Genomic DNA, 24,709 nt, shown 5'->3' with positions numbered 1-24,709 from the left:
CACAGCCAAAGCACGCGCAGCGTATCCACCACCCACCACGCGCCTCCATCATACCACAAGCCACCAACTCGCGGTACATAAGCAATTACGCATTGTCGCAAACACACTGACCGGAGGCCTGGGCGCGGCCCCAACGAACACTTGCAGCAGCAATGGCAGGGCGCCGCCCCGTCACAGTAATGCGCAAGTCTCTGCGCCAACCACACACCCGGTAGCAACCTTCATGCGCTGTCACGACTTCACCATGCGGATCCTGCTTCACCATACCTGCTGTATCCATTAGCATAACAGCTCGCATGCAGCACGGCAGCATGCACCCTCACACGAACGCCCCACTCGGCAGTACAAACATGCACACCTCACAACCATGTGTCTGTGCGTCTGATCACTTACCCCCACACTCAATCAGCCACGCCCTCCAGCCCGCAAACGCCCGCGCCTCCAGTGTAATCCAGGCGAGCCGGTCTGCGCTCAGTCACTGCCGCACAGGCCAGTCATCTCCTGCACCTCCTGCAGGCCCCAATTCTTAATGCTGAACGAGGTGGACTTCTTGCATTGCTTGCACCGCACGCCAGTATAATCGCAACTATGTATGTGGGGCGCGCACATCTGGGGCGAGTTCAATATGGGCGGCTGGGCGCGACCCACGGTTGCCCGCCCCGGCGCTGCCCCCCGCAGCCCCGGCCCGCCCTCCGTCCAGTGCTGCAGCTGGCACGCGCCGCCGCAGTACCGCACCACGCCACAGCGGGAGCACGTCTTGATGCGTCCGCATCCGCCCCCGCGGGCGGCGCCCCAGCCGCCCTGCTGCTGCCCCGCCGCCGCCGCACCTCCCACCGCCATGCATGCACGCTGCCTCGCTGTCGCCCTCCAATCCTCCATGCTGCTGCATGCGGGGTTGCCACACAGCACCAGGCCTGCCTCGGCAAGCAGCGCCTCCACCTGCTCCGCGCCCGGCGCCAACGGCACGCCGCCGTACAGCAGCACGTGCGGGTTGCTCGCGGGGCCCAGCTGCATCAGCAGCCGTGTCGGCATCACGAAGACGGCTGGCGGCGGCGGCAGCTCCACACCAGCAGCAGTCGCGGCAGCCGTGGTCGCAGCGCGTCCAGCCGCCGCCACTGAGACGGGGCTCTGCCGCTTCTGTCTGCACCCGCACGGAGTGGAAAAGATCCACACGCACCGTCGTCCAAAGTCGCGGCCCAGCCTGCATCCATGTGCACGGACATGTCACGCATGTGCTGCAGCATGCGCTGCTGCTGGTGCTGCCGCCTGGTGGTGCCGTTGACCCCAGCCGCCGCCCCTCCTGCCGGCAGCGGCAGCCCCGGCGCCGCTGACGCGGTACGACTGCTCCCCCCGGCCGAATGAAGCGCCGCCTTTGCAGCCCCCCACGCTGGCTGCGGCATCGCAAGCCTCCGGCCCACCCGGCAGCTCGCTGGACAATATAAGCGAGAGCCCCAGCAGCACCCACCAGCCCCAAAATATTGTGTGATCCGCTGCTGTTGGCGTTGTGCTCGCCGCCCTGCTAGCTAGCAGGCGGGTCGGCTGACGCTGCGGCCTCGCAGCTGCTCACCAGCTGCAGGTGACCACAGGCCCCTGCAAGCCACAAAAATCACAACGGTTGACGTGTACGCAGCTTCGACGCTGGGCGCGTCCCTCTGCACCTGCTGTCGCAACATCTCCGGCAGCCACTGTCGCACAGCCCAGCCCGCCAGGGCCTGCTGCTGATGCGCCGCCGCCATGTCGGCGGAAGGGCAAACGCCCACGGTTGCAATCCAGTCGGAGCCCAGATTGGACGCTGACGGCAGCATCAAGTCGTTCACCGGCGGAGTGCTGCGTCGCCGTGTGTAAGCTTCACAACTACCCTCCTTTTGCTCTTCTTAGAGTATCGAGCCCAACCTAATCATCAACAACTGCGTTTCTTAAAGCACGTCGATAACGAGGTGGTTTTGGGCGCGTCGGAATGGGATAGGAGTACAGCGGCTGTTGCTGGCTGTTGCCATGTAACGGTAACCGCTGCATTCGCGTCGCCTGACTCTGCTCCAGTTCGCCCGGCCGGACCTCAGACTCGACGTCTTGCTTGAAGTGTGGAGGTGAAGGAGCAGCAAACCCGCGACGCACATCGATGTCCCTCACATAACCTCCCAACTTGGCCCTGGCAGGCCCTGGCATGGCAGCTCCGTCTACCCTTCACGCGCGTCGGAGGCGCGGCGCACCGTGCCCTAGCCCCCGCTCTGAGCACTTCCTCATCACCCCCACTCTCCAACCCGCACGGACGTTTAGGCGTTCACAAACGGGCACTGTATGTCTTCCAACCGTGCGGCAGTGACGCGGGTTACACAGCTGCCTTCCCGTATCAATCACTGTTGCGCCGTGCGTGCAAGCGACGCATGAGCTAGCGGGAAACCCGCATTCGACCCTGCAGTATGTATTGGACAGGCGTCTGGCATTTGTGTTGCACAAGTGACGTAGCCTAGGGCCCTAGGCACCTGTCTCTGATGCCCAGCCATCGTATGTCATCAGAGCACGATGATGCGTACAAGGTGTTTCGTGTTATTCCACGCCCAACACAGCCCCGCCGTGCAGTCCCCCGCAGTTGCGAACAAAACGTACGGTAGCAACGCACCGCCGAACAACACCCGACGGGCGGTTTGGCGCGCAGCACATGCCGTACTTCACGTTGCTGCGACCAGGACGTGGCCACATAGAGCCGCAGTGAATCTCATGCCCCACACCAACACTCCCCGTACAATATTTCGTCGTCCAAGAATGCAGGAAACGCAGGCCCATTATAGTTGACACGCCGTCAGATCGTGAGATAGGTCCAAGCCTTGGCTAGCTTTCACGCCTCCCCTGCTCTTACGCCCACAAGTCACGCTACCATGCGTGTATGCTCCGGCCCTACGCTCACAGGCAAGCGGTACGCCTACAAAATTGTTGGTCACAACTCACAAATGAATGAGAGCCACACATTCAGGATCGAGGGCCACAGATTCAACATCGGTGGCTGACCATGCCATGGGCACCTCACAAGACAGCACGCCATGTCAGCTACACAAGCTAGAACAACAGCAGAGAGCAGAACTTCTGTATTTCTATGCCACAATCAATCAGGTCACCTTTATCCCAGGGGCCGCAAGAGAACACGAGCGCACACACACACGAGGTGCTATTGGTGAGTACTCGATCAGCGTTGCTCTTCGATGGCACACCCAGTCACACGCAAGCGGCCAGTGCTTCCGCCCAGGTCACTCTCTTCGCTCTCGCCCCCCAGCTGCCCGCCCACACTCATGCGTGTGCCAACCTGGCTCACTGCAAGTACACGCGCACACAATCAGCATGCAAGGTTACGAGCACGCGGGCCCATAATATAATCCACATGGACACCCCAGCGCGTTGACTCTGCATCGGCTTTCCTGAAGCGTCGATGCCGAGCACACGTCCAGGCATCAAACACACGCACACACACGCACCGCCATATACGGCCTCGTTGCAACACTTGTTTCTTTCACAGTGGCGGCAGCACGCCCTGCCCCGGCAAGGCCATACAGCAATACAAAGGGATCAAGCACACTTCATCTTCATGCACCGCAATATGCTACGCCCGGCCTTTGCATTCTGCCAGCGCTATGGGCTAGCCATGCCCACTCCTTCCCCATACGCTCTTCCACGCAACACGCCTAAGCCCGCCGCCCGTCCGCCTGCGGCACGGCACTTCGGCAAGCCCCATTCCGCCACATGTCCCCTCCTCCATCCCCTGCCTCCATCCTTCGCCCTCTCCACCTCACCGCAACAGCTAGTTGGTCTTCTTCGCTCCGCCGCCGCTGATGCCGCCGTTCAGCCCGGCCATCACCTCATAGCTGCTGGCGCTGTCGCTGCGCGCGTGCGTTATGCGGCCGCCGCCGCAGGCACCCGCAATGAGCTCCGCCACCTCCTGCACCATGCGCGCCTGCCAGCGCAGGTCCTTGATGAAGTCGGCGTGGCGGTGGTTGCGGTGCAGCAGCACGCGTGTGTCGGGGTGCGCCTCCAGCATGGTCAGCACCTCCTGCAGGTTGGGTAGGTTGGGCAGCAGGACACGACATGGGTGTGGAGAGTAAAGAGGTCAGGCGGGCAGGGTGGTAGTTAGGGAGCAGGTGCACAGGAAGTAGGTGGCAGCGAGGGGTTGCCGTGGTCATGGCGCGGCATGGTGGTGAGGCACGGCAGGCCTTACACAGCAGCCCCCGTGCCACCCTACCCAGCCGCCGCTCACTCACTGCGCAGCCCCCCCCCCCCGCGCACCCGCCTCCCCAGCGTCCCCCGCTCCTCCTCCCCCCGCTCACCGGCACCGGCACCAGCTCGTCCCTCGCGCCCATGGCCACCAGCGTGTGGTCGGGCAGCTGGTCGGGCCACAAGTTCAGCAGCGACCAGTAGAAGCGCCGGCTCACGGACACCGAGTGCGCCAGGTCGCGAGCGATGAACCAGGTGAGGAAGGAGGCGCCGGCCCAGGGGTTGCGGTACACGAAGTTGTAGATGAGTTTGCCTGTGCGGCGGGACAGGCCGGCGATGTGGGTCGCGGCGGTTGTAGTGCAAGGTTGTAAGAACGCGGCCGGGGCTCGGCCCACCCGCCTCTCTGCCCAACCCACCCGCCTGCCAATTGCCTGCCGTCCGCCCCACCCACCCAGCCAGCCACCCACCAGCCCACTGCCCCACTCCCACTCAACCCTTATGGGCTTGGTTCAGAGTTAACTCCCACCCAACCCACCGCTGTACATGATGAAGCACACCGGGTCCAGCAGCGTGAGGCTGGCCACCGCCGCCCGCCGCCGCTGCACCAGCCGGCTGGCCATGAAGGTGCCGTAGCTGTGGGCCACCACGTGCATCCGCGCCACGCCGTGCCGGTCCAGCGCGGCGCACACCCAGTCCACCACCTCGTCCTCCTCCGGCACCTCGGAGCAGGCGCGCATGGACAGGTGCCGCACCTCCACCGCCACCATCGGCCGGCCCAGGCTGCTGAGCTGCAGCAGGAAGTTGAGGTAGGGCAGCAGCCCCAGACCCACGCCGTGCAGGAACAGCAGCGGCGCCGCAGCTGACGTGGCCTCCGCCTCGCGCCGCCCGGCGCCGCCACGGCGCTGTGAAGCCGCCGCCGCCGCCGCCGCCTGCTGCTCCTGGCGGTGGCCCTCCTGCTCCCGCTCCCGCCTGGCGGTGCCCACCTGCACCGCGACCAGCTCCGCCGCCGCCTGGGCGGGCGTCAGCGGCGGCAGGCCGTAGGTGTAGTAGCGCAGGCCGCCCACCATGTAGGGCCTGAAGCCCGCCGCCAGCAGCATCACGTGCTTCAGCCCCACCAGCAGCTCAATGGCCACGTAGAAGCCCAGCGGCCGCCAGAAGGCGCGCACCGGCTGCCACAGGTGCGCCATCATGGGGTGCGGCTGGGCGTCGGCGTCGTCTTTGAAGCTGACGCCCCAGGCCGCCTCCAGCTCCGCCACCAGCGAGTCAGCCACGTCACCCAGCCCGTCCGCCCGCATCTGCTCGCGGCTGCGGTACCAGAAGCCGTAGCACAGGCTGTGGGACGGAAGGGAAGTAGGAGCCAGGAGGAGGAGGTGGAGGAGGGAGTACGGTAAAGGCGGTACGCATGTTGGTTGTGGGTTTATGCAGAGGAGGCTGTAGATCGGGAGCGAAGGCGGGTGGGTGCGGCTCTTTCAGGCGGGTCCTACGACGGGGACTGGTTGCCAGTGACGCGGACGCTTAGCCGTACACGCAAGCTACTGCCGCGCAGAGCCGCGCAGGCGCACCTGCCTGCTCAAGTATTGCCCTTTCTTGCCCGTATGCCCCCTCCTTGCCCCGATTGCAAAACACGGCCGCGACTCACAGGCTCTCAACGTCGCGCTTTGTGAGTTTGTCCGCGGGCACGCCCCAATACCATTTGGACAGCATCTGTGGTGGCGGCGTCGGCATGGAGAACAGGCAGGCGCAGGCGCGACGCTGAGATTACGGCACAATTGGGCATGCAGGTGCAGGACCTTCCCGCCAAGGCGCCAACCCACATCCCGTTGCAGCTACTGCGTTCCCGAGCACGCTGTGCGGTCCATCCGCCCAGCCTTGCGCCCATGTGTGAGACACAGCCACGCACATTTTTGATGCAGATGTACTTGGAGATGCTTGCCTGGTCCTTGATGAACCGGTCAAACACGCGGCGGGCATGCTCTGCAAGGGAAAGCCGGAGTGGGTACAGTTGGGTTGCGGCGCCCCTAAGTATGTTGCTCCTCTTGACGTCTACGTGTCCATTTGCGGTCGCACACGCTAGCCGCCGACGGCATACTAAGAGCAGGAGCTCCTGTGAGCACCGCAGTTGGGAGCTCCCTGTGCCGCGCCTCACCGGGATCCGCCGGACGGTGCAGACTGGGTTGCTGGTTAAGGTGGGCGTAAGCCCTCTGCCACCACACGAAGAATGCCGCCTGCATTTGGAAACGGGCGCGCAACGGCCGTGACTACCCCGGCCAGGTAGGTAGCTTGGCGAGAGGTGCACAGGCACACGTTGCCAATCCTACAAACCCCGCCCCCAGCATAACAAAGCTCCGGAGACAGTGCATGCGCCACTTTCCACTTCCTGCTTGGAGAATCTGCAGCGTATTCTGTCGTCCTCGCACTGCCGCCCCCGCCCCATCCCCCTCCACAGCGCTGCACAGCGAACGCCGCCGCACCTCGAGGCAGACCCAGGCGGGCGCAATGAAGAGCCCGAGGAGGACCAGCATTGGCAGCATAACAACTAAAAACCCGGCTAGCGCAATGCACGCGGCCAGTAGGCAACGTGCTTGCAGGCCGGCAAGTTGGCTCTTGTCAACACCGGGAATGACGCGGCCGCTCGGCTGCTTGGGCAGCTTCCCGGGCTGCGCCTGCGCACTTCCTGAGCCGGCCATAGTTGTCAGCAGCGCAACCAGCCTGGTTGCCATCCAAACGCTAGTCAAGCCAGTTCAAACACCGCTTCTTATTTAAGAGATAGTCGCGACTACGCAGAGTTCGCCTGGTCGCGTTATAAATAGCTATACCGGGTAACAGAGTCTGTAAGTCATTTGATTACGAAGGCCGCGGCGCCACTTGGCAAGACTTGTTCTAGAAAACCCAGTCAAGGCTGCCTGAATTGTGTTGCGCCGCTACACTAGGTCACAAAGTATGCAGCCAATTGTTTGGTGCTTTGTTTGACGTGAGTAATCTTGGCGGGGGGAGAGACCAGGGTGCATGATGCAGCTTCTCGCACTTTTCTGAAGGAGGCTAACCCCAGGGCACGCCTCTTCATGCTGGATAATGCAAAATTTGGAACCAATCTGCAAAACTAGAGCGTCGCGACATAAAGGCTGCGCCAACGGGCCGGCAGGGTTTGTCGGTGAGCCCGCGGTGCCCGCGCGTTACAATCCACCCGCGGCCCCAACGCATTCCTATATAGTACATTAATATCCTAATGCAGTAAGAAATGGTACTTGTCGTTTGGTACAGGCCCTACCCATGCTGGACCCCCTATGGATGCGAATTACAATTGAAGGGACAGGGACCCCCTATGGCGCCATACATGTTCCCTTCCTTCACGCGGCACCGGACCAGGGGCGGTGCTGTCTGGTGCTGTGTTTTGCCGGCCGTTTGGCCCACTGTCGCAGGTCCCCAACCACGTAAACAGATTATGGACGTCAGTGAAAGGCACATATGAAATGGGCGCGCCATCAAGCCACGCACCAGACCGTGCGCGCAATGGACTCCGGTTTCGTCCGGGTGGGTTCTTAAACAACGCTTCAGTCAGCGCTCCATTAATTGCACTGAGCTTTCCACTTATACTTTGCAGCTCCCATATTATCCCAAGGGTACTGACTCCAGGAAGGCTCGTGCGCTTGTCGCGTCTTGTGCATCGTCGCGCCCGGCACCCAGTCCAGCCTTACCTGGTCACAGACCATACCGTGAAATGCTTAAAAGCCTCAAACGCTGGATAAGTGGCAAACGGAGCCCCGATACATTGACAGCCGAGGCGAGGCCCGACCCGCTGGCTCCGCAGGCGATGTGCCTGCAGCCAGCGAGCCAGACGAGCCTGCGGCCTCTGCACCGCCCTTCGCCTTCGCGCCTCGCCAGCCCGACCAAGTGGTGAGCCGTCACACCTCAGCAGATCTGTAAACCACAACTGTTCACAAGGGCCGACGTGCCGCCACTCCCCAGCTGCCCAGCACCCTTGCTCGGCACGTACGTCCGCATCCGCCCTGTCCTCGCCCGCTGCTCACCTGTTGTGCTACCAACCCGCTCCCCCCCGCTGCAGCCTGGCGCCCCCGACCGTGACGTGAGCCTGTCCCTGGCCCTGGCGCTCACCTGCTCCGTGGTGCGGGACCTGCTAGACCTGGTCGGGGAGGACGTCCACGCCGGCAGCGCCACCCCCGCAGCTGCCCGCACAGTGGTGGTCCCGGCCGTACCCACCGCTATCACGCCGCTGGGGCTGCGGCTGCTGGATGAGTGGGCGCTGCAGCGACAAGCGGCAGAAGCAGCAGCAGTAGCAGCTGGGGGCTCGGCAGTAGCAGTGGCAGCAGCAGGCCCGGCCTGGCGTGCTTGGCTCTCCGCCTTCCTGGCAGGTCACGCAACCGCAATTACAAATGAGGCTGCGGCTGCGGCTGACTTCCTGGGCTGTAGCAGTTTCCTGCAGGTGGTGGCGGAGCTGCAGCTGGTGCGGGTGGTGCTGGCGGACAGGGCGGCGCTGGAGGCGTTTGTGGAGGCAGGCGGCCGGAAGCAGCTGAGGAGGCAGGACAGGGAGAGGAGGCTGAGCAAGGTGCGTGCCGGAAGGAGGGAGGGGGACTAGGGAACGCCGTGGTTGGTGCCAGCGGGGTTGAAATAACAGCAGGATGGGGCAGGAGGAAACAGCAGTTGCAGGCGTTCAGGATGGGCTGAGCTGCTCTGTGTGATGTGTGTGGCACCTTGGCCCCGGCTCCCGTCTGACCGCCACTGACCTGCATCTGTTCCCCGTGCAGGCGCAGCTGCAGCACCTTCCTTGCTTAACTGCATCGTCAGCCCCTGGCGGCGCTGGCGGCGCCGGCGGCGCCCCGGCATCGGGCAGCGCGGCACCTGCCGCGGCTGCTGCACCCGCTGATGCTGGTGGTGGTAATGGTGGTGGTGACGGTGGTGGTGGCCCCCGCCTGGAGGACAGCGGTCCCCTGGGCCGTGTGGTGGTGATGGGTCCGCGGCAGCTGGAGGCGCTGGTGGCGGCGCTGTGCAGCTGCGAGTGGCTGGCGGCGTGCAGCCCGCAGCCGCAGCACGTCAGGTGGGGCAGTGTGGGCTGCAGACGGCGGTGTGTAGGGGCGTTGGAAGGCGGGCTGCACGGGGGCCAAGGCCTGTTGTGAAGGGCTGCGCTGGTAGCGGGTGTCGGGCGAGGGCCGTGCACCGCAACGTTAAGCCCCCGCCCGCCCGCCGCCTTGTTGTGTACGGTACGCCTGTGTGCTGCAGGCGGGTGCTGGTCGAGCTCGGGTTCCGGCAGTGCCTCACCTTCACTCGCGAGGGCGAGCGGGAGCAGCACAACGGCCGCAGCGCCTACCTGTGTGCGCCGCTGCCGGCCATGTCTGGCGGCCGCGCGGAGGTGACGAGTGTGGCGGTGGAGGCGGAGGCACACGACCAGGTGCGACCGGGCGCGGCTGGTTGGACGCGGGCGTTGGAGCACGGGGGCAGCACCGCTTGGCATTTCTGTGCCGCGGCGGCGGTAGCGGGCGGGGTAGCCCAGCCCGGCCAGGCCAAGCGACTTGGCGGAAGTGCGGAACGTCGCAAGCTACGCTACTTACAGCAACCTCCTCGCGGCCTTGGCACCGCCTGCGGTGCCGCCCACTCGCACGCTCGCTCACGCACCCTCCGTCGCGCAAACACGCGCACACACAACCACCACAGGGCTGGAGCAGCTACCCCTCCGACCGTGGCAGCTACCGCAACAGCTGGACCTGGGGCGAGCTGGTGCTGGTGGGGCCGCCCAACGGCCAGCCGCTGCGACAGGGTGACCCGGGGCGGCTGTTCACCAACCGCCACGCCGACCGGAACTACCAGACGCACCGTGTCGTGCAGGGTCCGGACAGCGCGGTCGTGCAGGACCTGAATGAGAAAGTGTACGGCGGCGGCGGGGCGGCGGCGGTTGGCGGCGGCGGGGCGGCGGTTGCTGGCGGCGGCGAGGCGGCAGCGGCGGCGGGCGGGGGAGGGGGAGCAGGCGGGTATGAGCTGCGGCTGATGCAGTGCGCGGCGTTCCCGGGCTGGTGCCACAGCATGCGACGCGCCACCATCACGGTGCACTTCAAGTAGTCTACTAGCTCAGGGCTTCAGGCGGTGACAAGGAGAGTATGTGTCACTGTTGGTGCAGGCGAACCGCTGCGGTTCTACGCCACATTCAGTACATAACCCCGCGGAACAGGGAACCCCTGCTGCAGAACACGCATTGGGGCTGTCTTATGCCGGCAGCCCTACTACAGTTATGGGTTTGGGATTGGGGTGAAATGCAGTGAGTACATAGTCGGTACAGCCTGAGTACATAGGTACGGCTGTATTGCTGGCCTGGGAGGCAGTCAGGGCTGTACGGGGTAATGAAGGAAAGGTGTGTTGCCCAGGGACTAAGCCGGCGCGGGGCATGCATGTGTGGAATGCCAACGCTGCAGGCACTCTGATCTGAATGTAACATAGTCCATGTCGAGTCCTACCATCAGCCTCATCCCCACACAAGCTGCTCACCCGCACCCGCACCCGGTATGCACGGAACCAAAACACACCCATGCACACCGCAGTAGCGCAGTTCAAACTAGCACCATACGAGTCCTGCAGCAGTCCTGCAACGGCCGTCAACGTCGCCTACATGCGCCGAGCCGAGTTACCGCACCCAGTCACTTGGCATTCATGTTGCACGACACTTCTTGAGGCTACCACCATAGCGCTCATCGCAATGACCTCTCTCTTACGACATCAGATCACACGCACAACCACACAATCTGCAGCTGTGCTTTTCCTCACCTGGACCATACAGTCATACACAAGCCCGAAACTCACGAAGCAATCAGCATCACCCAAAGCGCACGCCGAGGAGCACCACACACGCGTACAAGATCACACCAGGCGACAGAAGTGAGTGACGCAACTACGCAACACAGCCCCCAGACGTCCCTCCACATGCCTCCGCCTCCTCCTCCTGTTCCGCCTCCTCCCTCCACATGCCTCCTCCTCCCTCTCCTCCTCCTGTTTCTCAGGGCTGCAGCAGCTCCACGAACTGCTGCTTGTCCACCACGGTGATGGCGGGGTGGGCGGCGGCGCGGGCGCGTTCGGCGGGGGTGTTGTACCCCCAGTCCACCAGGAACAGCTTCCAGTCGGACAGGGAGGGGTCCCTGCGCACGTGTGGAAGGGTGAAGACAGGCAGTGAGGGCGGCAGCGGCGGCGGCGGTGGCGGTAGTGGCGGAATAGGTGTCAAAGGCCTCTGTGTTTCGGGACATGCACAAAGCGCCGCTGTTCGTGTGAACGTCTCGCGTCCGCTATTCGTCCTGAGAGCTCCGCCTCTTCCAAGCAGCCGGGCCAACGCCCCTCGCAACCAGTCCTCAACCCGCTTCAGCCTCAGATTTAGCCACGACTCCACCCATCACCCCAACCCAGCGCCCCGCTCAGTACCCCGCCCAGCACCCCCCCCCAGCAACCCGCCCGGCACCCACTTGGCCACCTTCTCCAGCGTGCTGAGTTTGTCCTCCACGAATATCTTGGCGGCTGCGCCCGGGTGCGCCGCCGCCAGGTTGGCCAGCACCTCGCCCTTGGGGCGGCCCGACACGGTCTGGCTGAAGATGCGGTCTGGGGGAGCAGGAGGAGCAGGAGTCGGAAGATAGGGCGGAGGGGGTGGGGAGGAGGAGGACAAGGAGGAGGACGAGACGGAGGGGTTGGCAGGCTGCTGGTTATGAGATGGCTGGGTGGTGGTTGTGGTTGTGGTGGTGGTGGTGGTTGTGGTGGTGGTTGTGGTTGTGGTGGCGGTGGTGGTGGTGGTGGTGCTTGTGGTTGTGGTGGTTGTGGTGGCAAGGGGGGTCCCACGGGGGTTGGGTGGGCAGCACGGCAGCATTGGCAGGTCGGGCTGCGAGCAAGACGGCGCGGCTGCAAGCCCAGCAGCAGGCCCCAACCCCAATGCCCACGCCAACGCGCCGCGCTGCTGCCTGCGCTGCCTGCGCTGCCCACCTGCCGGGAAGGGCACTGCCGCCATGTCGCGCAAGAGGATCTCTGTGTAGTGCGCCTGTGGCGGTGGGTGCGGGCACGCAGTGGTGCGGCGGTGGGTGGCGAGTTAGGGTTGCATGTGGTGGCTGTCAGTGATGGTGCGCCTGTGGCGAGGATGGGACTGTGGCGGGTGCTGGCCCGGCTGGCGGTGGGGTGTGATTGTGGCGGGTTCGGTGGCGTTCCGCTTACGCTTCGCTTGCGGTGGGCTGCACTGGGCTGCTCGGGCAGGCGGGCCTCCCTGTGCCCACAGCCGCCTGCCGCGACCGCTGCAAGTCCCGGCTGCGCCTCACAGCTCATCCTCCCAGCACCAAACGCACACACACACACACACACACACACACACACACACACACACACACACACACACACACACACACACACAAACAGTCTAGCGGCCAGGAGTAGCGACGCGGAGCTAGGAATCGTAGGAGTGCCTGGGCCTCACGGTACCGTGAGCACATGCATGGGTTTGCACCCTTGAGAGCGTGTGGACACTAATCCCCCCTCGAGGTTAGAGTAGCGGGGGTTGCGCGATTTCCGGTTGGTAAGACCGGCGGCTCACAGCAGCAGGTATGCACACAAACACACACACACACACACACACATACATCCGTAAACCGTCGCTTTGCTGCATCGCATACACTGTCTTTGCGCAACGTTTTCCTTGTGCTCTTTAACACAAACAGTCGTTGCGCTTTGTTTTCCTTCTGCTCTTGAACACACACACACATATACACACACACACGCACGCACACGCACGCATGGGCGCTTCCCGGTTTCGTTGTGCTAACACGCGCGCGGCCTCACCTGCTTGGTGGTGACGATGTACACGTGGTGTGCCGCCAGCGCCGTGCGCACCGGGTCCGCCACGCCGTCGTAGATGCGGTTGGGCGCCAGCCAGCCAGCCAGGTCGGCCGCGATCCAGTCGTCACGCACCCGCCCGAACAACTCCACCATCTGGAGGGAGGGGGGCCGCGCGTGTGTAGGGGTGTGCTAAGAAAGCACAAGAACGTGTATGTGTGTGCGCATGTGGGTCATGGGTGTGGGAGGGCAGTGTTCTCAATCCCGTGCTTTGGACGATTGTGGCCTCGGACGGGAGAAGTGGCGTGGGCAGGTGAAAACACTCCCCCGCCGTCTACCATTTCCTTAGCTAATCAAGAATGTAACCCCCTCCACGCCCGCTACTCCGCTGCGCCCGCTTCTTCGCAACTACCGCCCCACCCACCCACAAACACACAAACACACGCATTCTCTTACGTCTCCTCGCTGCAGCCCCCACTCCGCCATCTTGGCTGGCAGCAGGTGCTCCCAGCTGCTCAGCATGTCGTCCACCGACACGCCCTCGTACAGGGCCCGGATCTGAACGATGTTCTCATACCTGTGCACGCACACATTAACAAACGTCATTGGGGCAACTTGTCCACATCACACGGACAACGTGTTGCTGGCATGCGGACAACGTGGCGGTTGGGAGCGCGGCGGGATTCATCATCCATGCAGATGTGAGATTGAGGGCAGGCAGCCAGCTTCACTCCACCATTGCAAACCTATGACACCAAACACGCTCGACACGCCATGACGCCACTCGCACACGCCCATTCCGGCGCCGCGCAATCTCCGGCCCACACCCGGACCGCCCTGCCCGCCCCCTCCCACGACCCCCCCGGCCCAGCAGGCTCAGCACCGGCGCTCACCCGGTCTCCACCACGGGGCGCACGGCCCGCATCTTCTCTACCAGCTCCCCCTTGCGGGACTCGGCAGCGGGTGTTTCGAAGATGTGCGGCCACAGGATGGCGGCGGCCTGGGGGTGGCGCGTGTGTGCGTGTGCGGTTGGTTGGTTCGTTGGTTGGGGTGCTAGGGACGTGGAGGGGTGTATGTGTGTGTACGTATGGGAGTTGGGAGGGTGAGGGGGGGAGGGGGAGGAGAATGCGTGGGGAGGCGGTTAAGTGGCAAACGGAAGCAAGTCCCGCGTGAGGCGGCGTCTGTGCCGCCCTCTGCCCGTATGTACACTCGTACTGAAGCCAGCCGGCCTGACGATCCCAGGTTGATTCATGAGGTCATTGCGTCAGTGCTGCAGCGACTGCATGCAGGGCCCCCAGCTGTGCCCTGGCGGACGGCTCAGAAGGCCTCGTGCAGCCCGAAACCCGCACGCAACGCCAGCTCGAGGTGTGCACCTTGAAGGCGGACAGGCTGCTCTCCCCGACCGAGTCGCACACCACGCCATCAAAGTCCAGCGCAATGAGCTTCTGCTGTGTCGGCGCGGCAACAGCTGCGCATCGCACGCGCATGGCCCGTCGAGCTGCAGGAGCGGGCCGGCCCAAACGGGCAGCCTTGTTGAGCTGTCCAAGCATGGAGTCAAGAGCTATCTAGTAGGTAAAGCGGGTTCAGGGGCTAGTCCACATAAAGAGCGCAGTAGGAAGCACGAATTGGGCCCGGAAATGCATTCGAAAGGAAACTCGTTGACTCACTCCCCGCAAAAAAATAAAACAGCCGCTGTGCGTTCGGCACTGGCGCGCTTCTGCTCATAGTTGAAACTATCTCATGAAGTCAGTGTTGCGCGCCATTGCAAAACCAGTTCTTCTCCCGCTTCATATTCTCCGGGCCACGACCTCCCTAGTCACCGGCAGCATCATGCGTGTGCTGCCTAAGGCGCAATGCGCCAGTCTGCGCTGGGCGGCAGCAGCACCGGGCAGTGTTCGCGCGGCATCGCATGCTGTGCGCGGGCCCGCCGCGCCACAGGCGGTTGCTCAGGCCCAGGAGCTTCCCCCGGATGTCGAGTCGCTTATCAAGCGAATTCACGCCAGTCGCACAAAGGCAGTCGTGTACACAACCGGCGGTGCGGTGCAGGTGAGGAGGAAAACGGCGGGGTCAGCGGGGCAAGGTGCCGCAGATTTGCCACGCGTGTCACCGTGGTCACGTTGTAGTATGCGCTTGCTTCTATCCTTCTACAGCTGGCACAACACGCTAAGAGTCTAAGCTGCGCCCCGTCCGCCCTGTTTGCTTCACTTCCAACCACAACCACGCACATCTCACCACACCCCCACGTGACCCCTCCGCCAAGCCACGCCACTCGCCACTCTCCCCTGCCCTGCTCGCAGTCCATCTCCTGGCTGCTGTCGGTGCCGGGCGCCTCGGCCACGGTGCTGGAGGCGGCGGTGCCGTACGCCCGCGACAGCCTGGTGGAGGTGCTGGGGGGCAAGGTGGGGTAGGGGTGGGGAAGGGGGCACGGGAGGGGGGGGGGGTTATGTGGCCGGGCCCAACGAGAAAGTTTGGGGCGGGGATGGGGGCACTGTGGGTGTGCCCTGCACCGGGCATGGCCCGCGTATGGGGGTTGGGTAAAGGCAAATGCCCATGTACGCGATTGGTCCCGACCGGATTGTCAGGTGGGGTGCGGTGACGATCAGCTGCCAGCCCAAACCAACCAAGTCTGGACGCAGGCAGCTTGGCAAACAATCAGAAGAGGAATCTCCTCCCCGCCCAACCACACACGTGCGCGCGCCTGCCGCACGAACGCCTCTTACACACACACACACACACACACACACAACGTTTTCCTTGTGCTCTTTAACACAGAGACACACACATACACACACACACACACACACACACACACACACACACACACACACACACACGCCTCCACCTGCACACGCAGGAGCCGGCTCAGTTCTGCTCCGCCGGCACCGCGGCCGCCATGGCCGAGGCCGCCTACCGCCGCGCCGCCGCCCTCAGCGGCTTCGGCGACGGCATCGTGGGCGTGGGCGCCACCTGCGCCCTGGCCACGGTGAGTGAGGGCGGTGGTGCCGGTGGTGGGTGGAGTAGTAGGGGGAGCGGGGTGGCGATTGGGCGGCGGGGCGGTGGAGAGTGGAGAGGGGAGAGGGTATGAAAGGTCTGATGGCAGGGATCAGTGTCAGGCCCGGAGACGTGGCAAGCGCGCGGGTGGGGGCGTGCTCGGGTGTAGATGGAGCTGAGGGGAGGGTGGGGCGGCACAGTTAACTGATTGCGGTGCTGGAAAGAAGGGGTGTGTCCGTGGCATCTCCAATCTGAAGCCAGCGACGCCAGGGGCCAGTGCGCTGCTGCCCTTTATGGCTGACCTCTCCCCTCTCCTCAATCCGCGCCCCTGCCAACAAACCCAATCCCCGCTACCACCACCACCACCCCTCAACCCCACCCCTCAAACCGCACCACACCCCCTTCCAGTTCCCTCTCAAGCGCGGCGAGCACCGCGCCTACGTGGCGGTGCACGGCGGCGGCGGGCGGCGCTGCGTGTCGCTCACGCTGAGCAAGGGCGCGCGCAGCCGTGTGGGCGAAGACGACCTGGTCAGCAGGCTGCTTGTTAAGGTGCGGGTGGGCGGGGAGGGGCGGGGGTTTACATTCATGATTAATTAAGGAAGTGGTAGACGGTAGGCATTTTTTGGGGGGAACAACGATCATTACCGACGATGTCGGGCGGAGGGGGCGGGGGCCGGAAGGCGGGGGAGGCAGTGTGTGAAGGGCGTGAGTGTATGTGTGTGCTACGAAGGGCGCACAGGAAGGAATGTACTGCTGGTACCGGTCGTGTGGGTGTATGCGTGCTTGTGTGTTTGGGTGTGTGAAGTCGGTGTGGCCCCACGGTCAGGCCCTGTGGGCTCCCCTCAATCAACGGATACCCCTCCCTCCCCACTACTGTGTACCTTTGTATCTGGCTACGACTTCACTTCGTAAACTTAATGCGTGTAACACCCCCCCCCCACGTGCTGCGTCAGATCCTGGCGGAGGCCTCCGGTGTGGACGCAGCCAACTTCCCCCTGCCACTCATAGGGCCCCAGGGGGAGGGGGCGGCAGCCGCCGCCGCCACTGCTACAGCCACCGCTGCTACTACAGCCGCTGCTACTACAGCCGCTGCTGCTACAGCCTCCCCCCAGGCGCCGGACGTCCTCCACGACGACTGCGCGGCGGCGGGCGACCCCCTGCAGCGCCTGCTGGCTGGGGAGGTGGGGGCGCGGGAAATAGGTAGAACAGGGGCGGGAGGCAGGGGAACAGGGGACGAGCATGGCTTTGTACGATACTCTGCAAGGCCTCTTGCAGCACAGCATCGAGGATACGGCGGAATGATTTGTGGTATGCGGCAGAGGCTTGCGTGAGGGGTGTGTGTGTGGGGGGGGGGTAACGTTGTTCGTTCCCGGGGGGGCAGGGAACCCCGAGCCACCAATACCAACGACAATGCCGAAACACCAAACCCACCATCACCCCCCCCCCCGCCGCGGCGCAGGTGCGCTGTGTGGAGTACTCGGGCGGGGGGCCGTCCGGCGCGCCGGCGGAGGTGTGTGTGGACGCGCCGCGGCCGGGGCGGGTGTACCTGCCCGGCTCATTCAACCCGCTGCACGACGGTGAGGGGGGCCTGGCTGGGGGGGGGGGGCGGGGTACATTCATGATTGTTTAAGAAGTGAAGGTGTAGCCAGGAACAGTATTATAGCAGGCGCGGGGGCCGGGGGCACGAAGCCGTGGGCTCTGGGTCGTGGGACAGTGGGCGGTGTGGAGGCGGTGCTACTGGCCTTGCATCTCACAGCTTCGCTGTCCCCTCGCTGCTCCCCCGCTGCCACCACCCCCTCACCTACTCCCCGTTTTTCTCGCCGCCGCCGCCTCTCAACCTTGCGACATCCCGCTCGTCTTTCCTGGACAGCTACCCCCACTGGGTTCGGTTTAGTTTGGGCTGGTATCGACAACCCCCTACCAACCCCCCCCCCCCCCACACACACACATACACACATCACCCCTAAAGGCCACAAGCAGCTGCTGGCGACTGCGGTGGCTGCGGCCAGCAAGGCGGCGGGGCGGCAGCTGGAGGGCGCCTTCGAGCTCACGGTGGAGAACGCCGACAAGGTGGGCAGGGCCGGGCGGGGTTGTAATTACCAGCCCAAATTAAACCAAACCAAGCCAAACTAGCGGAGCACAGGCAGCGGGGGAAGGATTCCTTTCCACTCTCTTTCGCGAGAAAGCAAAGCTGGGTGAGGGCGGTTACGGGTTAGCAGAGCGTCGGGTACCCCGCGTTTTGGAATTGGCTTCGACTGATCACCGATCCCCTCGCCTCCTCCTTCACCTCCCCGCGCTTCTCCCTTGGCCTTGGAACTGACGTCCGCGCTCCCCACTTCTGCATTCCCCCCCTGGCGCCAGGGTCTTCTGGGGCTCGATGAGATTCGGGCGCGTGTGGCGCAATTCGTGGCGGCGGGGCTGCCGGTGGTGGTGACGAGGGCGCCGCGCTTCAACGACAAGGCCGGCTTGCTGCATGCCGCGCGGTGAGCGGCGGAGGATGAGACAGGGAGGAAACGAGTCCTGGGGCGGTGGGAGCTGGAGTTAGCGGGAGGGTTGGGCCTGGTGCTACTGCGGACCATCGGCGTTGGAGCCCTTGCAACCAAGACACGCACAAAACTGTTGCGTGTAACTCCGGCGTCGTCTGGGCGGGCTTTTATTTCGTTTTTTAACACAACTGTTGCCCGCTGCTTCTTCTGATGACTGTATGAGACCTTTTGTTGTTTGTCTCGGGCACGTAACCCCTCCCCCTCCGCTCCTCGTCCATCTCCCCTCCTCCTCCACTCCCCCTCCTTCCCTCGTCTCGGTCCTGCTATGTGCCCTCAGGTTCGTGGTGGGGTACGACACGGCGGTGCGGCTGGTGATGCCCAAATACCACGGCGACAGTCTCATGCAGATGCTGCTGGACTACTCGGGGTGAGGCCGTGGTGTGGGGACGGGGTGCGGGGGCCCCAGGGGTGGAGGAGGCGAGCAGCACAGACGGAGATTCCAGGAAATCGGGGGCGTTATACTGTACATTGCCCCATCGCAGTGCCTGTTGCATGCCGTTTTTCACTTGATCCCGCAATGCTTCCAAGTGACTCCTTTCATGAGCCGCTTCCACGCGCCTCCTCCACACCCCCGCCCGCTCTCATCACCAACCCTCATATCCCCTCACCCCACCCACCCTGCGCACGCAGCTTCCGGCACTCGGGCTGCAGCTTCGTGGTGGCGGGGCGGCGGGACGGCGCCAGCGGCCGCTTCCTCACCCTGGCTGACGTGTCGGTGCCGACCCAGATGGCGGATCTGTTCCCGCTGGGTCTGACGGAGGCGGACTTCCGGATGGACATCAGCAGCACAGAGCTGCGGCAGCGGGCGGCGGCGGTGAAGGGGTGACGGGGTGGGGGCGAAAGGAGAGAGAACGTGCGTGTGCGGATGGATGGGTGAGGGATGAGGGATGAGGGATGGTTTCCTCGGAGTTTAGCACAGTTTGAGTCGCAGCCGCACGACGCCACTTCAAATGCATTATACATTGGCGCCAATGCACAGCTGCGAGCTGGGTCACGCATGCATACGGTGCATGAGCATGCGTTGCATGCTTTGTTTTGTGCATGGTTGGGTCGCTGTGGCGGTTCAGGGCAGCACGGGCTGAGGTGACCTGTTTCCACATCAGGCAAGCGCAAATGCAGCTAATAGAACCCGGAGGCTGTGCAAAACCTTGAAGTTGCCATAAGCGATGTTGCACGTGTGTGGTGAAGCAGTCACAGCACCCTGCGGGGCCAACCGCGCCGGCGGTGCCTGGATGCTAGGCAGGCAACGAAGCGTTGGTGGATTTTCGAAGTCCCAAAACCCACACGCGGTACTACTGTGATATTCTGCAATGGCAGCGCTGCGGGGCGGCGGTTTTGGACGGGGTGAGTGAAGAGGTTTCAAAGGACCCGTTGAGGCAGGGGAGGCAGAGGGAGCCCAGGGCTGCCTGCGCCGTAGAGCGGAGGGGGAGAGGAAGCAGGCTGAAGGTGCGTGGCGGCCCCTGAATGCGCGTACCCAAGTGCGTCCGTGTAGACATAGGGTCAGGCAAGCGTTGGTTTGTAAGGAGACCGTTAGGAGGTTGTGACAGTGACGGCAGGCGGGGGACGCGGAAGCAAAGGTGTGAAGTGGTGGGTGGCAGACTGGGAGGTGGGGGCACGCGCTTGACGAGAAGGCGAGGATCTACGTGCAGCTCCTAATGAGTTACATCAGAACTCCAGCCGCTGCTTACACAGATTTTGTTTCCTTGCTGCTTGTCGTGTGCGCTGGCTGTGATAGGGAACAGCTTAGAGTTTTGCACCACACACCCACACCACTGCGGACGGGAGGCCTCTGCTGCGATATACTCAACGAGGTTATCGACCAAGCGCAAGCCCTATTGCGCGTGTTTGACTTGGAGACTGCTGGCCTTTTCGTCAACCTGCACTGGACTGGTCGCCTAATTCTCGGCGCAAAGAGCACATAGCACCCACGTAATGGGTAAGTCGAGCCTGGATATCGATGCTGCGTGCGTGGACGAGTTGATGCAGGCGTTGACGTTGTCGTTTCGCCGGCCAGCTGCTGTCGGGCCTCGGGGGCAGCTTGAGATTGTGCTGCGTTTACCTCTACAGCCGGGATGAAAGCAGCGGGCAGACTTTGCGTGTCCGCGCCCGAACCACCTGCACGGATGTGAATCCAAAGCTGCGAGCGCTCCACGTTGCCAGGCGTCGCATTTACCTGGTTGGGGCGTATGCTGTCTCAGGCCGGGGTGATATTGCCGCATAGCCGTGGGCTTTCCAGCCACCAGCGGGCGTAACTCGTAACCCGCGCGTAACCACCTTCGTGCCCCTTCTTTCCCGATGAATTCCCTCCCCCTGCACTCGTCCGGATCAGACCCGAACAAGGCCGTACCAGGTGTGTAGATGGGTATCGGAAGGCTCCTGGGTCCACCGCCTCTATGACCACACCGGGCCACGCTCACCGTTATCTGACGCCCAGTGCCTCGCTGACACGCGCAGGCTATCCCGCTGGACCTCCGGGCTACCCGCCCCAACCGGGCTACCCACCCCCGCCCGGCTACCCCTCGGCGCAATCCTACGGGGGCCCACCCGGCTACCCCCCTCCTGGCCCCGGGTATGGTGCCCCGCCGGCCTACCCCTCGCCCTACAGCGCCCCTCCTGGCTACCCGCCGCAGGGCCCGCCGCCGCCGCCTGGTGCGTGTGCGATACTGCAGTGATGCATCGCGGGTTTGTGGGGTGCCATCGGCCCACAGGCCAAAACCGTTGCTTGTACAGGGGTTTCTGGGAGGGCGGGGTGTAGTGGCGCGTGCGTATGCTGACGCTGCGCCCTGTGCTTTCGTCACCTGCAGGCTACCCCGGTGGTTACCCGCCCCCCGGCCCTCCCGGGTGAGAGCTCGAGCCCGCGTATCCGTGTGTTTGCGCACGGAGGCACAGACGTGCGCACAGGCTGTCCGAAGCGCCGCCGGGGCAGCGCCTGCGGGGCCTCCCCCGGTCGGGGCCATCGTAAAGCCTCGCGTCACACCCTACACGCCGACCCCGTGCCAGGCGCGACCGCATGTTTTGTATCTGTATGATGTGATGCCAAACCGCCTGTCTCCAAACCCCCGCCCCCGCTTCTCCTCCTGCTCCTGCTCCCCTACACGTAGGGCGTACGCGCAGCCGGTGTACATCCAGGGGCCCGGCCCCTCGGGTCCCTCCCACCACTACAACCAGCACCACGGCCACCACTCCGACGACAGCGCCAAGTGGTGCTGCGGCTTGGGCGCGCTGGCGGCGCTGTGCTGCTGCTGCCTCATGCTGGACTAGAGCAGGACATGCGGCCTGGTGTGGTGCGGCGCGGCGCGGGGCGAGGCGTGGCGGGCGGGCGCGTGGGCGAGCAAGCAGGAGCAGTGAAGGCGGGACGGCACGGGCCCCTGTACTGCACCAGGTACAGCTAGGTGCCTGAGTTGCGTCAACTGCGTAGCCTGCGCGTCGCTTGGCTGCTGGTCTTTACAGTTTACGGCATAGTTACGAGCATGATGACGATGTGCGCCCTCTGGAAGCGCCGGAGAATGACGCGGTGACTGTGTGACCTACCTGTATTGGACGAAGTGGCGACCACACACGTACGACAACGGGGTGTTTGTCTCATACTGATTGATACTGTATGCACATCATTGCTGCGAGTGTGTCTGTTTGTTTCTGGGTGGCTGCCCGGGGAAGTTTTGTCGTTTTGAGGGCTGGCTAGATTGGGAGGCTTTGAACGTACCCGTATAGTGGTGTGAAAACGCACATGGTTTGAACGTCAGCCAGCAACAGTGCTTGCTGGCGGCTAATTTGTGACCTAACCTGCTTACCAGCGCGCACGACGGACGACGCTGTACAACATGCAAACCCTGATGGAGCGAGAAGCCGGTCGGTGCCCCGGCCTTAAGGCACTGTTGGTGGTGGGTTCTGTAATAACATCCGTAACCCCTTCTCGGTTCTCACGCATCAGCAAACTTCCAGCCAGCCAGCAACTTGTCGGTACAGTAACTCTGGCGTTCGATCAGCCATGCACTTCTGCTCTGCCATTGCAAACTGTTTGCCGTCTGCTTGAGGGTACGGGCATCAGCTGCACCCTACGGGACCTCTCCAACCTGCCTTGAACCCTGTCCCATCACACACCCATTCTCGGTTCTCACGTACACACACGTACGTTTGTGTCTCCCACGACACAAACGCAATCATAGATTCGGCCAGGCAGTGCGTCAGCCGTGGTTACAGGCACGCGTACATTCCCATTCTTCACTGCAACACGTCCGAGCAAGTCGCCCGTGCCAGCCTAGCAACGCGGGATGCATCCCTTACCATCTAGAGGCCATCACACCGTGCCGTCACACCTGGTGTGGTTGTTCAATTGGCCCTATCTTGATAGTCCTGACGTCATGGCTACAGCAGTACCCGGCCCAGAGTACGGCGTGCGCTTTTTGTAGTTGGCACGCCTAGCTCAACGCCTCAACAGGGCACCTGCTAACATCTTCCTTAGACAGCAGCACTCACGCCCCTCCCAAGCCACATTGTCCATCATTACCGCGCCCACGGGTGCCGCCCCGCTGACAGCTAATGTCGTGGGCGTCCGGTCGTCCGGTCGTCGGCCGGTGATCAGGTCATTTAGTCGTCTGGTCGTCCGGTGGTTAGGTCATGTGGAAACGCTCCTTGAGCTGCGTGACATGCACGCAGGAGAGGGGGCCGGGGGCGTGTGACGTGTGCGGGAGGGGGGAGGGGGGCGGCGGGGGAACGAGAGGACACCATGACGCCGGGCCCTTGGCCCAAGAAGCCAAGCACGGGTCATAAGAAAGCGCACGCCTTCACGTACGTGCACACCTAACTCGCTATCGCGTCCGCTCCTGCACCCGCAACCGCACCCGCAACCGCACCTGCACGAGCACCCGCACCCCCACCACCACCCGGGCCTACCATTTGGGTCTCCGCGTCGATGCGGCTCTTGGCCTCCGCCAGTGTGGCCTGCAGCTCGGGTGAGAAGCCCTCCACAGGCCGGGCCTCAGCGGCGGCGGCCTCCTCGGCGGCGGCGGCGGCGGCGCTGCCCTTGGGCGCCGCGGGCTGCTGTCCTCCTGAGAAGCGCTGCTTCAGCTGCAGACAGGCAGTGAGTGGCAAGTTAAGTCCGTGACGGAAATCATGCTAGGAGCGTGAGCGAGTGGGGCGCGTGGAGGTGAGGTGGTGTTTGGTGGGTCTGTGCGCATGTTGGCAGGAGGTAGGTCCGCGACTAGCGTGAGAGCGTAAGCGTGAGGCAAACCACAAACAAACACAAAGGACACGCATACGCCTGCCTATGCCTCCCACCATCGCCACTCACGAACGCGACAACGCAATTCACGCCCACTCATCACTCACACACGCACACGCGCACGCTGCACAACACACGACAAGGCGCGCACCCCACCCCACCCCACCCCACGCACCGCCTCGCTCTCCTCCGCCAGCCGCTCCTGCGCGCCGCGCATGGCCTCACCCAGGCTACCGCCATCACCGCCGCCGCCGCCGCCGCCACCACGCCCGCCGTCGCTGCCCACTCCGGCCTCCCCGCCGTCCTGCTGCTGCGCCGGTGCCTGCTGCTGCTGCTGCTGCTGCCGCGGTTCCTCCTCCCGGCCGCTGGCTGTAGCAGCAGCCTCACGGCGGCGGGGCTGGCTGCCGCCACTGCTGCTGCTGCTGATGTCTGGGGCGGTGGCGTTCAGTCCCTGCGGCCCGTACAGTTCGCTGGTGGTGCTGCCGTCCGCAGCCACAACCTGTGGCGGCAGCGGGGGCGGGGAGAGTGTGGGGGCGGCGGAGCGTTAGGTGCGCGTGTCGTGCGTGCGCCGAGTGTGACAGTGGAAAGCGAAAAGGCTGGCTGCGCATTTCGTTTTCCCTAAAGCATCTTCGATCAATGGCTGCTTGCCCCCGGCGGCGGTCCGCAAAACACTGAAGGGACCCGGGGGTCAAGGTTGAAAACTCCACCGCCGCGTGCGCCTCTCACCTGATGACCCTCCGTCCGCCGCGCCTCAGCCTCAGCCTCTGGCTGCGCCTGCTGCTGCTGCTGGTCCTCCCGCCTCAGGCCCTCTGCGCCCGCGCGCAGCTGGGCCCCCAGCGACTCCAGCGCCTCTGCGCCCGCGTCCAGCACGCGGTCCATAATGCGCTGCTCTTGTTATGTCTGTAAGTTAAGTAGAATCGGAGATAGAGCTAGGAGCGTTCGGCTGGGGAAA

At 63.9% G+C, this 24,709-nt stretch overlaps 6 protein-coding genes across 8 annotated transcripts; 3 read left to right on the top strand and 3 right to left on the bottom strand.

Moving 5' to 3' along the window:
- Window positions 1-1,991: 1,991 nt before the first annotated feature.
- CHLRE_06g278119v5 (uncharacterized protein) lies at window positions 1,992-7,153 on the bottom strand. The gene is made up of 7 exons (XM_043063073.1): window positions 6,672-7,153; window positions 6,347-6,425; window positions 6,101-6,174; window positions 5,840-5,904; window positions 4,736-5,532; window positions 4,314-4,513; window positions 1,992-4,039 (listed from the first exon to the last, which is right to left on the bottom strand). The coding sequence occupies exons 1-7, from the start codon at window positions 6,720-6,722 to the stop codon at window positions 3,791-3,793; spliced, it is 1,515 nt and encodes a 504-aa protein (XP_042923779.1). The 5' UTR covers window positions 6,723-7,153; the 3' UTR covers window positions 1,992-3,790.
- Window positions 7,154-7,243: 90 nt separating this feature from the next.
- On the top strand, window positions 7,244-10,629 carry CHLRE_06g278118v5 (uncharacterized protein). Of its 3 annotated transcripts, XM_043063070.1 has the most exons (8): window positions 7,244-7,351; window positions 7,620-7,731; window positions 7,802-7,837; window positions 7,948-8,094; window positions 8,264-8,764; window positions 8,964-9,253; window positions 9,436-9,604; window positions 9,868-10,629. In XM_043063070.1, exons 2-8 carry the CDS (start codon window positions 7,711-7,713, stop codon window positions 10,267-10,269), a joined length of 1,566 nt encoding a protein of 521 aa, XP_042923778.1. In that variant the 5' UTR covers window positions 7,244-7,351; window positions 7,620-7,710; the 3' UTR covers window positions 10,270-10,629. The 3 variants fall into 3 exon arrangements, with proteins under 3 accessions (XP_042923778.1, XP_042923777.1, XP_042923776.1); XM_043063072.1 differs by lacking the exon at window positions 7,802-7,837 and having other exon boundaries at window positions 8,009-8,094; XM_043063071.1 differs by lacking the exon at window positions 7,244-7,351 and having other exon boundaries at window positions 7,444-7,731.
- Window positions 10,630-10,631: 2 nt separating this feature from the next.
- CHLRE_06g278117v5 (uncharacterized protein) lies at window positions 10,632-14,603 on the bottom strand. Its single transcript, XM_001698053.2, has 7 exons — window positions 14,373-14,603; window positions 13,893-13,999; window positions 13,456-13,576; window positions 13,006-13,155; window positions 12,163-12,217; window positions 11,655-11,787; window positions 10,632-11,336 (listed from the first exon to the last, which is right to left on the bottom strand). Exons 1-7 carry the CDS (start codon window positions 14,484-14,486, stop codon window positions 11,198-11,200), a joined length of 819 nt encoding a protein of 272 aa, XP_001698105.2. The 5' UTR covers window positions 14,487-14,603; the 3' UTR covers window positions 10,632-11,197.
- Window positions 14,604-14,695: 92 nt separating this feature from the next.
- On the top strand, window positions 14,696-20,179 carry CHLRE_06g278116v5 (uncharacterized protein). Its single transcript, XM_043063069.1, has 10 exons — window positions 14,696-15,045; window positions 15,297-15,398; window positions 15,854-15,982; window positions 16,399-16,539; window positions 16,944-17,171; window positions 17,450-17,567; window positions 17,960-18,060; window positions 18,352-18,473; window positions 18,814-18,903; window positions 19,167-20,179. Exons 1-10 carry the CDS (start codon window positions 14,830-14,832, stop codon window positions 19,360-19,362), a joined length of 1,443 nt encoding a protein of 480 aa, XP_042923775.1. The 5' UTR covers window positions 14,696-14,829; the 3' UTR covers window positions 19,363-20,179.
- Window positions 20,180-20,233: 54 nt separating this feature from the next.
- On the top strand, window positions 20,234-22,442 carry CHLRE_06g278115v5 (uncharacterized protein). The gene is made up of 5 exons (XM_043063068.1): window positions 20,234-20,472; window positions 20,866-20,886; window positions 20,991-21,185; window positions 21,341-21,377; window positions 21,638-22,442. The coding sequence occupies exons 1-5, from the start codon at window positions 20,469-20,471 to the stop codon at window positions 21,795-21,797; spliced, it is 417 nt and encodes a 138-aa protein (XP_042923774.1). The 5' UTR covers window positions 20,234-20,468; the 3' UTR covers window positions 21,798-22,442.
- A 59-nt stretch (window positions 22,443-22,501) lies between these two features.
- Window positions 22,502-24,693, bottom strand: CHLRE_06g278114v5 (uncharacterized protein). The gene is made up of 4 exons (XM_001698054.3): window positions 24,484-24,693; window positions 23,933-24,256; window positions 23,430-23,603; window positions 22,502-23,173 (listed from the first exon to the last, which is right to left on the bottom strand). Exons 1-4 carry the CDS (start codon window positions 24,634-24,636, stop codon window positions 23,147-23,149), a joined length of 678 nt encoding a protein of 225 aa, XP_001698106.1. The 5' UTR covers window positions 24,637-24,693; the 3' UTR covers window positions 22,502-23,146.
- Between the last annotated feature and the right edge of the window lie 16 nt (window positions 24,694-24,709).

The sequence above is a fragment of the Chlamydomonas reinhardtii genome, chromosome 6, assembly GCF_000002595.2.
Source record: "Chlamydomonas reinhardtii strain CC-503 cw92 mt+ chromosome 6, whole genome shotgun sequence".
Lineage (NCBI taxonomy): Eukaryota > Viridiplantae > Chlorophyta > Chlorophyceae > Chlamydomonadales > Chlamydomonadaceae > Chlamydomonas > Chlamydomonas reinhardtii.
Note: the sequence above shows the minus strand (reverse complement) of the source record. Positions and strands in the feature narration are given on the sequence as shown.

Coding starts and splice junctions, on each gene's coding strand:
- CHLRE_06g278116v5 (XM_043063069.1), top strand. CDS start 14,830: ATGCGTGTGCTGCCTAAGGCGCAATGCGCCAGTCTGCGCTGGGCGGCA. Junction 15,399..15,853: donor TGGAGGTGCTGGGGGGCAAG/GTGGGGTAGGGG, acceptor CTGCACACGCAG/GAGCCGGCTCAGTTCTGCTC. Junction 18,904..19,166: donor ATGCTGCTGGACTACTCGGG/GTGAGGCCGTGG, acceptor CTGCGCACGCAG/CTTCCGGCACTCGGGCTGCA.
- CHLRE_06g278119v5 (XM_043063073.1), bottom strand. CDS start 6,722: ATGCTGGTCCTCCTCGGGCTCTTCATTGCGCCCGCCTGGGTCTGCCTC. Junction 6,175..6,346: donor GCACCGTCCGGCGGATCCCG/GTGAGGCGCGGC, acceptor TTTCCCTTGCAG/AGCATGCCCGCCGCGTGTTT. Junction 4,514..4,735: donor GTGCTTCATCATGTACAGCG/GTGGGTTGGGTG, acceptor CCCGCCGCACAG/GCAAACTCATCTACAACTTC.
- CHLRE_06g278114v5 (XM_001698054.3), bottom strand. CDS start 24,636: ATGGACCGCGTGCTGGACGCGGGCGCAGAGGCGCTGGAGTCGCTGGGG. Junction 23,604..23,932: donor TGGCGGAGGAGAGCGAGGCG/GTGCGTGGGGTG, acceptor GCCTGTCTGCAG/CTGAAGCAGCGCTTCTCAGG. Junction 23,174..23,429: donor TCGACGCGGAGACCCAAATG/GTAGGCCCGGGT, acceptor CATGTCACGCAG/CTCAAGGAGCGTTTCCACAT.
- CHLRE_06g278117v5 (XM_001698053.2), bottom strand. CDS start 14,486: ATGCGCGTGCGATGCGCAGCTGTTGCCGCGCCGACACAGCAGAAGCTC. Junction 12,218..13,005: donor ACATCGTCACCACCAAGCAG/GTGAGGCCGCGC, acceptor CCACCGCCACAG/GCGCACTACACAGAGATCCT. Junction 11,337..11,654: donor ACGCTGGAGAAGGTGGCCAA/GTGGGTGCCGGG, acceptor ACACGTGCGCAG/GGACCCCTCCCTGTCCGACT.
- CHLRE_06g278118v5 (XM_043063070.1), top strand. CDS start 7,711: ATGGACTCCGGTTTCGTCCGG. Junction 8,765..8,963: donor GGGAGAGGAGGCTGAGCAAG/GTGCGTGCCGGA, acceptor TTCCCCGTGCAG/GCGCAGCTGCAGCACCTTCC. Junction 9,605..9,867: donor AGGCGGAGGCACACGACCAG/GTGCGACCGGGC, acceptor CAACCACCACAG/GGCTGGAGCAGCTACCCCTC.
- CHLRE_06g278115v5 (XM_043063068.1), top strand. Junction 21,186..21,340: donor GGGCCCGCCGCCGCCGCCTG/GTGCGTGTGCGA, acceptor CGTCACCTGCAG/GCTACCCCGGTGGTTACCCG. Junction 21,378..21,637: donor CCGCCCCCCGGCCCTCCCGG/GTGAGAGCTCGA, acceptor CCCTACACGTAG/GGCGTACGCGCAGCCGGTGT.